The sequence below is a fragment of the Cyprinus carpio genome, chromosome A24 (genome assembly GCF_018340385.1).
Source record: "Cyprinus carpio isolate SPL01 chromosome A24, ASM1834038v1, whole genome shotgun sequence".
Taxonomy (NCBI): domain Eukaryota; kingdom Metazoa; phylum Chordata; class Actinopteri; order Cypriniformes; family Cyprinidae; genus Cyprinus; species Cyprinus carpio.
In genome coordinates this window covers 6,158,637-6,174,410 of record NC_056595.1, presented here as the reverse complement: position 1 = coordinate 6,174,410, position 15,774 = coordinate 6,158,637, and the positions used below count along the sequence as shown (strand labels likewise).

Sequence of the window (15,774 nt, the reverse complement as noted above, 5' to 3'; positions counted from 1 at the left end):
ACCATACATTTTCAAACGTGTGTGTGTGTGTGTATATTAGAAAACTACAACTTAGAGATCGAATTACAAATATAGATTATAATTATTTTTGACAAATAGTAGATTCAAGCCAAGATATTATTTTTGACAGTGAATATAAGCCATTAGCTTTTCATATGCATACTAGCGTGAAATCAAATACAACCTAAAAAATAAAATAAAAAATTATTTTTGACAGTGAATATAAGCCATTAGCTTTTCATATGCATACTAGCTTGAAATCAAAGTGTAATTAAAAAAAAAAAAAATTAAAATAAATAAACTTTAAAAAAGAAGTGCACTTACAGGTAGTTCACCCAAAAATGAAATTTTGCTGAAAATATACAGACCATTCAAGATGCAGATGAATTTGCTTCTTCATCGGAATAGATTTGGTGAAATGTAGCATTACATCACTTGCTCACCAATGGATCCTCTGCAGTGAATGGGTGCCGTCAGAATGAGAGTCCAAGCAGCTGATAAAAACATCACAATAATCCACAAGTAATCCACACAACTTCACTCCATCAATGAATATCTTGTGAAGTGAAAAGCTGTGTGTTTGTACAAAACAAATCCATCATTAAGGCAAAACAAGAGTCCATAAATCATAATGGCACTTTCTCCTTTGGTCCATCCCCTGTTGTCCTCTCACATCAAAATCTGCCAGCATATTTGTTTATATCTGTTATCTGTTTCATATCTGTTTCAACTTGGTTTTGGACTGTTTTCACTTGTACGTAAATGGTGCTTCATCTGTGCATGTCTCTATTGATTCAGACAGCTTTTTCACTGAAGAAAGCAAAATAATTGATAGAGAGCTTTTATATTAGCCAGAAGCTTGTGGATTATTGTGATGTTTTTATCAGCTGTTTGCATTCATTCTGACGGCACCCATTCACTGCAGAGGATCCATTGGTGAGCAAGTGATGGAATGCTAAATTTCTCCAAATCTGTTCCAGTGAAGAGACAAACTCATCTACATTTTGAATGGCCAAGCTTTTGGCAGATTTTAATTTTTGTGTGAACTATTTCTCAAATTCTTTTTGAATGTGTAGTGTACTTCCAATCTTACAAAAGCCTGTACTTGCAGATGATATAAAATTAATGAAATAAAAAGCCACTTAAGTGTTGTTAAAGTGAGTACACTTTCATTACTATTTTTACATTACATTTAAAACTATATTATTTTCTTAATAAATATTCATTTTAAAAGAATGTGAAGATGTACTGAGAAACTTTAGTTATGGAACCACTAAAGAAGTGGTCACTCGTTGTGAATTACACCACTAAACTACCACCAGGCCAACATCTAAATCTTCTTAGAGAACTTACTCTGTCTCTGTAATGTCAGTTTAGTTTTCGATTTCTTGAGGGAGACAGGAATAATCACAGGCCTGTGAGTGACATGACTTTGACATTACGGAACACTGTACTCTTTAGGGAATCCAATGGAACAGAAAGATGTGGCAGTGTGTCACTAGATATTAACTGCTTTGCTACATTTGTAGAAATATAAAGCAGTTTCATTCTTCTTAGCTGGCATGCTTAAACATAGATGTTATTAGATGTGATGTAATAAATCATGTTAATTAATGGCTGGCGTCTCTTCTGTGGCATGTTCATTTGAACGCATTTTTTATCCATTGATATGACATTTTTATGTCATAATTTCATTAGGAGCTCGGAAGCGTTTACAGTACCTTAGCTGGGATCCTAAATGCAGGTGATGTTGAGTTCACATCAGTGGCTTCGGAACATCAGACGGACAAAAGCAACATTTCCAACATGGCAGTACTAGAGAGTGGTAAGTATTTTTATATGTTTGAGGCTGACCTTTCACTCTTTTTGATCTGAGCCTGAGCACAGTTATATAATCATGGGTGTTGTGTGTTTGTGTGTTTTTTATTTTATTTTATTTTATTTTATTTTATTTTATTTTATTTTATTTTATTTTATTTTATTTTATTTTATTTTATTTTATTTTATTTTATTATTTTTACACAGTCAGCATGATACTATTTGATATTAAATAGTATGCCATTTTAGGGATTTAGTGCACCTGAAATTATACTGTGATGATTTCATAAAGTGTCTAGGCTAATATAGAGGTTGCAATACTTTCAACATAGACATTTCTGTTGCAGGAAATAAAAAAATAAATGTGGCATTGTGAGGCAGGAGATAGCAGTTTTAAATGTATGAACCTAAATTTATCCCATAACTAGTGACATGCACAATTACTGATTAGTGTACATATGTAAATTGGGATGCGGCCCCAGTCATGTATAACCATACTATATAGCATTCCGGTGTAAGAATTTAGTGCTTTTATAGTGAACTAAAAGTATTAAAAATTGTTTTCGTAACTGAAATAAAATAAAATATAATATAAATATTAGAGGAAAAACCTAAACCAAAACTTGGCAGCTAAATAAAATAAATACAGAAAGTTGAAATTGAAGAATTAAAATGACTAAAACAAAACTGTAATAAAAATAAATTAAAACTATATAGAATTATTAGAAAATAATAAATATGATAAAAACAAAACAAAAAAGTTAAAATTAAAACTAGAAATATAAAAATAAAAGCTAATTCATGTTAGTAAATACTATGGTAACACAATAAGGCCCCATTACTTAATGCATTAATTAACTCAATTCATAAACTCAATGAGCAATGCATTTGTTACAGTATATATTAATCTTTGTCAATGTTATTTAATAGTGAACTAACAATGAACAACTGTTCATTACTGTAAAGTGTTAGCAATACAAAAATAGTATACAAATAAAACAAAATCATAGTACATTAATTTCCCATAGTAGCGAATGGGTTTTCAAATTAATTTTAAGGTAACGAAATTGGCTAAATACTAAAGCTAACAGTACTTTAGAAAAGACTTTGTTGTGATGTTTTAGCATAATTGAGATACTATTATAGATTTTATTTCTGCAATTCCGCTGCAGTTTCATGAAATTGTAGCAAAACTAGCTTTCTCACTTGTTGCATATACTAAAGTGTACTTTAAAATGAGCAGTGCAGTACATACTGTATGTATTCAGTAGAAGTGGCATGCAATTCATATATACCTAAATAAGCACATTGTTATGTTTCTATGCGTTTGTATGTTCAGCTGCATCACTGCTGTGTATCCGTGCGGATGAGCTCCAGGAAGCGCTGACCTCTCACTGTGTGGTCACACGGGGCGAAACCATCGTCAGGTCAAACACAGTGGAGAAGGCCATTGAGGTACGGGACGCCATGAGCAAAGCCCTCTACGGACGCCTGTTCAGCTGGATCGTCAACCGCATCAACTCTCTCCTGAAACTAGACAGCCTGTCAGTGTAAGAGAGAAGAGAGTCTTCTCAAACTGTGTTTAGATTTGACAGTATTTTAGTGTTGCAATCAAAAAGCCTCAATATGAACATCATGCATCAAATTCTTTCAAGACCACCATCCAAGAGAGATACAACTTTAGAACATATGCTAACTTACCAGAAACTAGAAAGAAATAGTTCCGTCCAATGTGTTGATGTGTGAATGACTATCATTTTTAAAATCCCATATAATTTTTTTCTTAATTCTGTACTTGAATTTCTCTCCAGGGAGGAAGACAAAGGTCTGAACATTGGTATTCTTGACATCTTTGGCTTTGAAAACTTTAAAAGGAACTCTTTTGAGCAGCTCTGCATCAACATCGCCAATGAGCAGATCCAGTTCTACTTCAACCAGCACATCTTCGCCTGGGAACAGGTACATCCTGACTCTGATAAAGTCATTCTATCTGATCTGCAATTGTTTGGGAGCTGTTCTATGCCTTTTGGGAGCATTTTTATTTTTCTTCCTCAGCACAACCTTATTTCCATCTAAATGGTGGTAACATTTCATCATTTATTGTATTACAGTGTTGTCAGAAATGGAGAGGAGGGGATTTGAATATTCAGTTTTCATTTTACGCAGACAAGCATGGCAATTCCCCAGACAGATGGGGCTAACTGTAGCCTTGAGGGGAAAAGTGATTTTGTGCCTCTAAATGTTTCCGACTAACCCACATTAGTGCCTTCATAAATCATCTGAAACAAGGGTTGCGTCAGTTTGCTAGGCAGTTGCTAGTGTGTTCAAGGAGGGTGCTAGGACATTGCAATTTGGCTGCTATAGGCATTAATATAATAATTTTAATAAATAATAATAATAATAATAATAATAATAATAATAATAAAAGTATAGTGCTTTGCAACGGTAAACACCACTCACACTTTGTGTACACAAATGTTTATCAAGCTATTATTATTTATTATTATTATTAATATTATTTATTTTTGATTAATTAATTAATTTTATATTTTATTTTATATTATATGGGCATATATTATATATCATATTATATATATATATATTTTCCCCTATATATATATATTCATAAATACCCAATGATTATTATTAGCATAATACAGTATTACATTAACTGTTAATATGGGCACATATCAATCAGTTTGGACTTTTTTTCTTTTCCTGTTTCACCATTTCCCTTCATTGTGATAATTGTGTCAATCTGTTCAGGTGTGAGTAGTTAATTACAGTGGGGGAAATATGTATTTGATCCCCTGCTAATTTTGTAAGTTTGCCCACTGACAAAGAAATTAAGGGTCTGTAATTTTGATGGTAGGTTTATTTTAATTGATAGAGAAAGAATACCAAAAAAAAAAAAATATATATATATATATATATATATATATATATATATAATATATATATATATGCCACTTTAAGAAGTTACTCCTAATGTCAGCTGTCCTGCATTTCAGCGAGTGAAATAAGTATTTGGCCCCCACAGATTGGTTATTTGCCCATGTGGAACACAGATTAGTCCTGCCACTTTAAGAAGTTACTCCTAATGTCAGCTGTCCACACATTCTGTATCTTCCATTCCAACCTCTCCCACCACCATGGGCAAGACCAAAGAGCTGTCAAAGGATGTCAGAGACAAGATTGTAGATCTGCACAAGGCTTGAATGGGCTGCAAGACCATCAGCAAGAAGCTTGGTGAAAAGGAGACAACTGTTGGTGCGATTATTCGGAATTGGAAGAAATACAAAATAGCCATCAATCGGCCTCGGTCTGGAGCTTCATGCAAGATCTCGCCTCATGGGGTAAGGATGATCATGAGAAAGGTGAAGGATCAGCCCAAAACTACACAAGAGGACCTTGTTAATGATCTTAAGACAGTTTGGACCACAGTCACCAAACAAACCACTGGTAACACACTCTGCCGCAATGGACAGAAATCCTGCAGCACCCGCAAGGTCCCCCTGCTCAAGATGGCACATGTACAGGCCCGTATAAAGTTTGCCAATGAACATCTAAATGATTCAGAGAAGACTTGGGAGAGAGTGCTGTGGTCAGATGAGACCAAAATTGAGCTCCTTGGCATAAACTCGAATCGCCGTGTTTGGAGGGAGAGTAATGCTGACTCTGACCCTAGGAACACCATCCCTATGGTCAAGCACAGAGGTGGAAACATTATGCTTTGGGGCTATTTTTTGTATTTATTTATTTTAAGGGTACAGGACCACTTCACCGCATTGAGGGGCAAATGGACAGGGCCATGTAATATAAAATCTGAAGATGGGTCATGGATGGGTCTTCCATCATGACTATGACCCAAAACATACCGCCAAGGCAACAAAGGAGTGTCTCAAGAAGAAACACATTAAGGTCATGGAGTGGCCGAGTCAGTCTCCAGACCTAAATCCTATAGAAAATATGTATAGGGAGCTGAAATTTTGAGTTGCCAAATGACAGCCAAGAAACCTTAAGGATTTAGAGAGGATCTGTAAGGTGTGGATCAAAATCCCTCCTGAGATGCGTGCAAACCTGGTAACCAGCTACTAAAAACATCTTACCTCTGTGATTGGGTTTCCAAGGGTTTCTGCACCAAGTACTAATTGCTTGGGGATCAAAAATGTTTTGATTGGGGATCAAACACTTATTTCACTCATTGAAATGCAAATCAATCTCTAACCTTTATATTTTTTCTGGATTTTTTGGTTGGTATTCTGTCTCTATCTATCAAAATACCATAAAAAGTACAGACCCTTAATTTTTTCGTAAGTGGGCAAACTTACAAAATCTGCAGGGGATCAAATAAATATCTTCCCCGGTGTATCCTTGTTTGGTCTGTGTATTTAAGTTCCTTTTTCTGTTCAGTTTTAGTTTGTCTTGTCTCAGCTGCGTTTATGTTGCCTTTGTGAAGGATTACCAGTTTTTTGGATTGCCTGTGTGCCTACCTGGTTGATATTTCGGTTTGTCAGTGTTTTTTTTTTTCTTCAATTTATCACTTTGCCACTGTCCAGCCGCTCCCTCGAGGAGCATGTTGAGAAATTCCTTGGTCTCGCCGATCAGACCCCGGACAACTGCCTGTGCACGTTCCTGCTTGCAGAACTGAACACCACCACCAAGAAGCAATTGTCTGGGGAGGGACCTCGAGGGATCTTCACTCACTACGTGGAGTGGGAGCTGGTATCTTCTGGATCATCTCTGACTGTCGGACCAGCTGACGATGACACCAGCCCAACTCCTAGCTCAGCACCCAGCCAGAAACCCTGTCGCTGCGAGGAACGACAGGAAGAGACAACCGCAAACCAAGAGCCCGTCTCCGCCGCGACGTTTGACTCACGCCAAGAGAAGCAATCGAGCAGGACATCACCATGGAACCTGAGCTAGCCGCATCTGACCAGTTGTGTGAGCCGGCTGTCACATCCATCACCATGGGAGCTCTCGTGTAGTATGAGGGAAAGGAAGTGAATGCCACCCACCATCCCGCCACAGAGAGTGGCTGTTTGTTGGACTTGGACACTGTTTTTCAGTTTGAAGAGGTAGAAACTTTGCTTCCCCTAAGCCTGCCTAAATCTATTCATCTGTTTGATTCTTTCCACCACACCATCCCCCCCCCACCACCTCCCCAACAAGCTTCAATAAAATACATTATTATTTATACGTTTGTGCATTTCTAAATTCTACACATCTTAATTCTACTCAGCCACTTCTGCTGTCCAGTCATCTTTATGCCCCGTCAGTCCCTCTATGTTACCTCCTCTCAGTGGTGGGTCTCCATCTCGGGCCTGCCGTGTCTCTTCATCTCTTGGACCTGAGGAGCCCATGGCTCTGCCTCCGGCCTCGGATGGCTCCACTGTACCTCGTCTGGCCATCCTGACTCCTGCGCTCCTCCCACCCTCGATTCCGGAGTGGACCATCGGCCATTTGGCCTCACCAGATTCTCTAGGTCAGTCAGCTCCATCTGTGTCAGAATTCACCACGCTTTCGCTGCTCACTCCCAAGCCACTCCACCTCACCCTCTGCCCTACCAAACCCCACACGGCCAGCTCTGCCCTCCCTTAGGCTTCGCCTCTTTCCTCAGTCACTCCAGCTCACCCTTTGGCCTTCGAATCCCCACCTACATCTCGGGCGATCGGCGCTACAGCTCCGTCGTGGCCACCTGGATCCTTGGCATCGCTCCATCTCCTCGGTTCTTTGTCTGCATAGTGGGCTCCATCGCCGTCTCCACCACCAATCGTCCCCATGGTGGTGTGTGTTCCTATCACACCTTGGCCCCTCCCTCTGTCGAAGCAGCCATGAAGTGCAGTCCTGGCTGTGGCCTGGGAATCTGCCATCACGCCCCTGCTCAAGGTTCCTCACTGGCTCTTACCACCATCATCACCACCCTTTGCTATCCCTTCACCATCTCCTCATCATCCACTTTCTATGGTGCAAGGTCGCGCCTTCCAGGAGTGGGAGCGATCTGTCACATGTCATTCAGTTTGGACTTTGATTTCCTCTTGCAGCATTCCCCTACATTGTGTTAATTGTGTCATTCTGTTCAGGTATGTGTAGTTAATTATCCTTGTTTCATATGTGTATTTAAGTTAATTTGTGTTCAGTTTTAGTTTGTCCTGACTTGTCTCGTCTGTGTTTATGCTGCCTGTGTGATGAATTACCTGTTTGTTGGATTGCCTGTGTGTTGGATTAAAGACTGTTGGAAACATTCTTAAATAATATACATAGTAATGAGATTTAGATTTTTATTACACTAATGAGAATACAATTTTTCTTCTTCTTCTTCTTCTTCTTCTTCTTCTTCTTCTTCTTCTTCTTCTTCTTCTTCTTCATAATAATAATAATAATAATAATAATAATAATAATAATAATAATAATAATAATTCTGGACTGGAATTTGACCCAGACATTGCTTTGTGAACTTTACCTGTAAAATTAATTCATAACCTATTTGTTGATTTGTGTTCTCCATATTATTATTTCTACGTAGTACGTAGCCTGAAGTAAACATTGAAGAGTGTGTTTTCTTTGATTTATTTATTTATTTATTTATTTTTGTGTGCCCGTGTTACTTCAAATCTATTGTTTTTTGCATCCCTGAGGCTTGTATGTCAGCAGCAGTCCTACTGTCCCTAAAAATGAGGTTGTTCCCTGTTCACAGGATGACCTTACCCACGGCTAAAAGCTCAAATCTACACCAGAGATTAGATTTCTCGGACAAGCTTCTGTATGTGTGTTGATACATTTCACCAGTGAATAATTTATGTCCATGTGTGTATTGTAATTTTTTCAACATCTAGAGTCTAGAGACAAGACAGGAATGACATTTGTGCTTTGGGTTGAGTGCTCTGCTCAAAGGAAGTCATTGTGTAGCAGCAGGAAATGTCTGACACACTGTGCTCAGATTTAGGAGGTTACAGAGCTCCAGGCATCAGCTAGCAGAAGTCAGCAGTGTTTTGGGGAGCTTACAAATATTTGTGGATAGATGAATAGAATTACTTTCCCCAAGGAGAAATTCAGATGCAAAACAATAGCAGCATAAAGCGTGAAGGTCACAGATTGAAATATTGTTACAATTCAAAATGACTGTATTCTATTTTAATATATTTTAAGATATAATGTATTCCTGATGGCACAGCTGAATTTTCAGCATCATTGCTCCAGTCTTCAGTCCCACACGATCCTTCGGAAATTAATCTAATGTGCTGATTTGCTGCTTAAGAAGCATTTCTTCTTATTATTTTATTTGTTTGTTTATTTATTGTAGGATTATTTGATGAATAGAAAGTTCCAAGAAAAAAAAAAGTTTTTACTGACACGTTTGGTGACTTTATTTGCATCCTTGCTGAATAAAAAGCATTAATTCTTAAAAAATAAATAAATAAATAAATAAGCCCAAACTTTTGAATGGTTGTGTATAAATCATTGAAAGATTTGATTCCAATAACCTCATGAAAATTCATCAAATCATTTGGTTTCTCTGCAGGATGAGTATCTGAATGAAGATGTGGATGCTCGAGTGATTGAATATGAAGACAACAGGCCGCTGCTGGACCTGTTCCTTCAGAAGCCCATGGGCATGTTAGCACTACTGGATGAGGAGAGTCGCTTCCCTCAGGCTACTGACCAGACCCTCGTCGGCAAGTTCCTCACAGCATCTGACCTTCTCCCTGAAACATCATAGAGCTTTTAGCTTTAGTATTGTTCACCTGGTGTCCTATGACCAGAGATACTTATGCTGTCTCTCATAAACATGCACACAGATGTACACTCAGACCCACAAGAACAAGGGGGAGGCTGTAATCAAACATTTACTGGGATGCTAAGTTTTCATCTGCTTTCTCCAGAGGGTGCTCTGAATGAAGTCTTTCGACTGGCAGCTGAATAATTCAACATGCCAAGACTAGACGCCTAGCTGTTTTTCCATGACTTAGCCTTATTGCTTTATATTGAATGAAATGGATGGATGAATTCATTCATGTGTATCTCATGTTATCAAGAATGGATAAATTAATTAATGAGGGTTGGGTTAGTGAATGAACAAATGTATAAACAAATATGCAAATGAATGAATGAACTGACATAAATGATGAATGGTTAAATGTACAAACTAAGTAGATGACCAGATTAATTATTAAATTAATGAACTTGTGACTGGATGGGTGTGTGAATGAATTCATTGCAATTAACAATCAGTTGTCATTTGTTCATTCAGAGAAATTTGAGGACAACTTAAAATCCAAAAACTTCTGGAGACCAAAGAGGGTTGATCTGGGCTTTGGAATCCATCACTACGCAGGCAAGGTAGAAATATTTTTTCAATATTTATTTATGCATTAAACATACTACAAAAACAAAGATATGAAAGAGAATTAAAAGTATTGTTTACCGAAAAAAAGCACACATAAAGGATCCAAACTGAGTTTTCACAGCAATGCCATTAAAGAACCATTTTGGGTTCCCCGAAGAACGTTATATTGAACAGTTCTTAAAATAATTATTTATTATTATTATTATTATTATTATTATTATTATTATTATTAGTGTTAATAACTTTTTAATAATTTGAAGAACCTGTTTTCACTCTAAAGAACTTTTTTCTGCAATGGAAAGGTTCTGTGAATGTATACTATATGACTTACTTTTTTCTTTCTTCTCAAAAATGTTGTATTTTAAACAATGTTGGTAACCAAGCAATTTTTTTTCCATTTTATAGAAAAAGAAACATGTTTCTTAAAACATACATTCTATGTATGTGGAGTGAATGATGACAGAATTTTCAACTTTAAGTCAAGTTCATCTGTGAGGATAATAGCCTATTAAATGTAAATGAGAATATTAAATGAGTCTTGTTTCTCATGTGGTTAGGTGATCTATAATGCCAGTGGTTTTCTGGCTAAGAACAGAGATGCTCTGCCCGCTGATATTGTTCTCTTGCTGAGGTCTTCAGAGAATGAACTGATCCGTAAACTGGTTACTCACCCTCTCACTAAAACAGGTTTGCTTTTTACTCTGTACAAATATTTAACGCCTTTGGTTGGTCTACCGTTTAAATGATTCAGTTTCTATACTTTTGTGTTCAGATTCTTTTTTGTTGCTGAGGAACCCACAAATCCACACACATTCATCCAGACATGCACTTATAAAGCTTTGAGTGTGTGTGTCTCATTAGCCCGATTTTCTAAACGGTGACCTCTAACAATGTGTCAGTCAACCCAATCATTGTGTAATTATTTCAATCAATTACTCATTTTTGCCATTATGCTGCCAAAAAAAAAAAAAAAAAAAAAACTTTTCGAAGAACATTTTGTTGCTTTGAGTACATCCACCGGTTTCCACGACTTTAGTTGTGGCTAGCAGAGTCCTGCATTGTGACTTTTCATTGGCAAAGCAAGAAACTAACAGGGGCCTGAAACACAAGGTCCCCTAGATTAGGATAGGTGATATATCCATCGATATTTACTGGAAAAAATAAATCCACAATATTGAAAATAAACTTTTTAAGTGTTATACACACACACACACAAACACACACATGAATGGTGCAGATCTGGCTACTGTAAATAATCCACATGTGTGGCGCTCATGATGCTTCTGCATCTGCCATCTCACTAATATGATATGAACTCTATCTCCAAGGTTGCTCTGAGTGTCATTTACCAACATGTCTTTTGATAAAAGCTATCGTCAAATACAAACTGAAACTCAAAGGTCTTATAGCAAAACTCCAAAATAACAAAGTTTGCTTAAACTGGAAGACACTGATTGATCATTCAAATTATGATATATTGCTGTTGACAGCTTTCAAATTTACTTCCCAAAAGTAGTAATATAATTAATATAATGTATTGTAATTTATAAAACGTTAGTTCCAGTCCTTGATACTGAATGGTCAAAAGATGTGTTTTATTCACAATAAAGCATGGCTATGACTGCTTTACCGAACATAACACAAATATTATATAGCGACAAAGATGTTCAATGTATTATTTATTTCACGCCATTAAAGAAACTCTTCTCATATGGGAGATACGTAGATGTGTGCAGGTGTATGTGTGGAAACCCACAGTTTCTGAAGTGTGAAGGGAATGTTACTGTATTTATTTTCAGGTATTTTATTGTATGTCCATCACACTGTAATAATGTTTGCAAACTCGCGCTGTGTCATGAATAAAGTCTGAAAAGCATGGAAAGCACACAATTTCCAATATCTATCTATTCCAATAACTATCAAGAACTGTTTAAATGGAGCAAATGCCACATTATCTAAATTTCATCTACATAGAAAAGTAGTCCCACTTAAAATTACAACTTTACAGCTCAAAGAACAGTTTTAATATAGACAAATTTATTTTAGTGCTTTAACAAAAAAAAAAAAAAAACTGCTTTTAAACCCTCTAGTCAACATGCGCCATAGACTGTCATTTCAAGCTCAAACATTTATCCTTTAGACTAAGGGGCAAGGGTTGCTAAGGGTATGCTAACAGTATGACACATATGCTGTTGATAGATCTTAAGTTGTATTTAAAATGAAATATTCTGCTAACTAGTGCTCCTCTATGTGACCCACTAGTGAAAGCAATATTACTGTTGTCTGACTAAGCATAGATTGCATGAGCAGCAAAATGATCAGTAAAGTCACATTCTATTAGATTACACTGCATTATATGCCACACCACAATCTCACAGAATAGAAATGACAGTGCAAACACCATCCTGTCCTAAACGTTAAGCAGGGATTTTGATATATTGGTCAGAGCGAATGCATGTAGCACTCTCTCTAGAAAAGAAAACGTGCTCACTCCCATGTGATCTGATGTGATGAATGAAAGTCGTCTGACTGACACAGTCAATTACGTCCAGTGAGATTCACTGGGGATTGTTTCCAGGAAGTCTGCTGGGATTTCAAACCTAGGCTTCATTTATTAGGCTTTTGTTAGCTACTTGACCATTGTGAAGCTTATATATCTGTCAGCACTGACCTATAAAGTCTGTATATCTCAGTGCCCTTGAAATGGTTAACCTTAAATGGTCGATAAATGACCTTAACCTTAAATTGATTGCAATAAATAGTAGACTATCATTGAAGAACATCTGATCTAATGAAGTATCAACAACATATTGCTAAATTGTGTGGTTATCACATTGAGAGCAGATATTTCCCTTGACCTCTCTCTTTTTGCAGGTAACCTGGCTCACACTAAGGGCAAGGCTGCTAGCTCTGCTCGTATGGGTACACAACAATCACAGAGCACCATTAACTTTGACAAGGTACGTTGTTTTGCCCACTTCTTCTCTCTGTACTACAGAGCTCCTAAAGGGGACATGGTGATAAAAAACGAGAAAAGAACATTATATTTCATTGTTTTTGCATTTGCTTGTAAAACCTTTGTGTTTGTTCACAAATCATTGTATTCTCCTAATAAACTTCATATGGAAATAATATGAGGTGTAAAAAAAAAATCACAATATTCAGTGTTTTTGTGAGTGAATGCAAAGTTCCTCTGGGAATGCAATTGTTTTGCAAGAGAACGCACGCAAAGTTTATCTGGTGAACCAATATGTAAATGTTTTGTGAGTAAATGTAAAGTTTCTCAGGGAAAGGCAATAGTTGCAATGTAATGCAGTCTCAGCAATATGATATGGTTTAAAACCTGACTGGAAATCCTCACAGATACCATTTTATTTATTTATTTATTTATTTATTTTTGGTATCTGAACATAGTTGTGAGGATACTGCCTTTTCTATTATCTTTGACAGAAAAGGGATATTTCAGATCGGTCTGTAATCAACTAATGGCGCTTTTCCACTGCGTGGTACGATTCGGCTCGGCACAGCTCAGTACCGCATGGTACGGCTCGGCATGTTTTGTGTTTCCACTGCAGTTTAGTTTAGCTTTAAAGTGGGTGTGATTATTTACATGTCAGTATAGTTGCACCTCCTCTACTTCCAGGACTCCTAAAAAAATGTTTTTCATTTCGCATCGCCCCCATCAAGCTCTCGCTGGATCCGCTCCTCTGCTATCAATGAGAGGAAAGTCTGTACTTCCACAACAGACAACAACACTTTTTGGTTGTTAAAAAAGGTGCGCTGGTTCAAAACAGTTGCGTCTGATCGTTGGCTGGCTGTGCTGATTTCTATTTCTGATTTCTGAAATCTAACGGTTATTTTGTGTTTGTGTTGCAAGTTCAGTGACGCAGGTAGCGACGATTCCCTCCGGCCAATCCGTGGTCAGCAGAGTTTACATGTCACGTTTTGGTAACAGTACGGTTCACTTGGAACATCAACCAAGGTGGTACTAAAAAAAATACCAGGTACCAGGTACTGTACACAGTGGAAAACTGCCCCAAAAGTGAACCGTACCGAGCCGTACCCTGCCGTACCATGCAGTGGAAAAGTGCCATAATTGCCTAGGATCAAGTTGTGTTTTTTATAATGAGAGACTTTAATAACAGCCAGTTTTAAGGTTTTTGGGCCATATCCTAATGGCAGTGACGAATGAATAATTAAGAAGAGGGTCTATGATTTCTGGAAGCAACTCTTTTAGCAGCTTAGGTGGTATTGGGTCTACAGTAACATACATGTTGTTGAGAAGATTTAACAACTTTATACAATTCTTGCTCTCCTATAGCAGAGAATTAGTGGAATTGTTCCTCAGAGGACCTACAGTATAGTACATATAGTTGATACTTCATCTGATGTGATACTGTAGCTGATGGCTGCATGGTTATATTTTTATCCCTAATAGTATACAGTAGATCTTGGAAGTAAATAAGTTAAAAAAGTCATTACTGTTGTGCTGCTGGGAAATGTTAGTGCCTGTTGATGTTTTATTTTTCGTTAATTTAGCCACTGTACTGAATAAATACCTGGGGTTTTATTTGTTTTCTTCTTAAAGAGATGAAAAGTAAGCAGATCTAGCAGTTTTTAAGGCTTTTCTGTAGGAGGAAGTACTTTCCTTCAATGCAATACAAAATACCTCTAGTTTTGTTTTCTTCCAGCTGCACTCCATTTTCCAAGCTGCTCTCTTTAGGGTGTGAGTGTATATCTGCATTATATCTGTTTTTTATTTATTTATTTATTTGTTGAACATCAATTAAATTGTTACCCTTAAATTGGTTTGGATTTTTTTTCTATTTGTTAGTTCAGGGAACAGTCATAGTGTCTTTAGTATGATATCTAGGTGAAGGAGTCTCTATGTGCTGAGCATTAACTGACTTCTGTGACGTGATGCAGCTAGAAGATGGTTGGCTTAGCCAGTCTGTCTGGTTTCTGCCCTTGACCCCAGTTAGTCAAGTACCAACCCTAAGACCATGTGCCATATTTCTAGAGAGAAAAGCAGCACCACCCCTGTAAGGATGAATGATAAGATTTCTTTTCAACATGTCAGGTGTGCCCCAAAAACTTGTCCAATTGTCTATGAAACCTACATTATTCTGCAGACACCACTTAGACTTCCAGCCAGTGTCTGCTATGTATCTTGTTACCACGGTAAGCAAGGATGCCTGCAATGCCTACTCGTCAACTGCTAAGAGATCCTCCTCCTATGGGCACAGTGCAATCCACTCTCACTGAGGGCTGTTCACGTACCGGGCAGACTGAACCAGGGAGTGGACATGCTGTCCCGGGACAATAAAGCTCCAACACAAACTACACTACATTTTTCTTGAGGTCTAATGATTTGGTCTGTCTTTAGGCAGGCAGAGGTAGACTTCTTTGCCTCAGAAGACACCTCTCACTGCCCAACATATTTCTTGAGGGAGCGGAATGCTCTGGCCCATGAATGGCTGCAATTCTCGCTTGTATGCCTTCCCGCCGATTGCCCTTCTTCCTCAGGTCATCAGACAGGTCAGGTCATCAGACAGTTCCCCGAGTTGATCCAGCTACTATTGGCAGGCTTCATATTTGGCCCCTCA

At 37.5% G+C, this 15,774-nt stretch overlaps 1 protein-coding gene across 1 annotated transcript in view; it reads left to right on the top strand.

The window, feature by feature from the left end:
• The window catches only part of LOC122135322 (myosin-IIIa-like), an 84,581-nt gene that overhangs the window by 53,276 nt on the left and 15,531 nt on the right, over positions 1 to 15,774 (top strand). Inside the window, exons 17-23 of the mRNA XM_042714106.1 lie at positions 1,699 to 1,825; positions 3,158 to 3,368; positions 3,630 to 3,777; positions 9,344 to 9,497; positions 10,073 to 10,161; positions 10,726 to 10,855; positions 13,043 to 13,128. Coding sequence (XP_042570040.1) covers positions 1,699 to 1,825; positions 3,158 to 3,368; positions 3,630 to 3,777; positions 9,344 to 9,497; positions 10,073 to 10,161; positions 10,726 to 10,855; positions 13,043 to 13,128 — 945 coding nt within the window. The remainder of the gene's footprint in view (positions 1 to 1,698; positions 1,826 to 3,157; positions 3,369 to 3,629; positions 3,778 to 9,343; positions 9,498 to 10,072; positions 10,162 to 10,725; positions 10,856 to 13,042; positions 13,129 to 15,774) is intronic.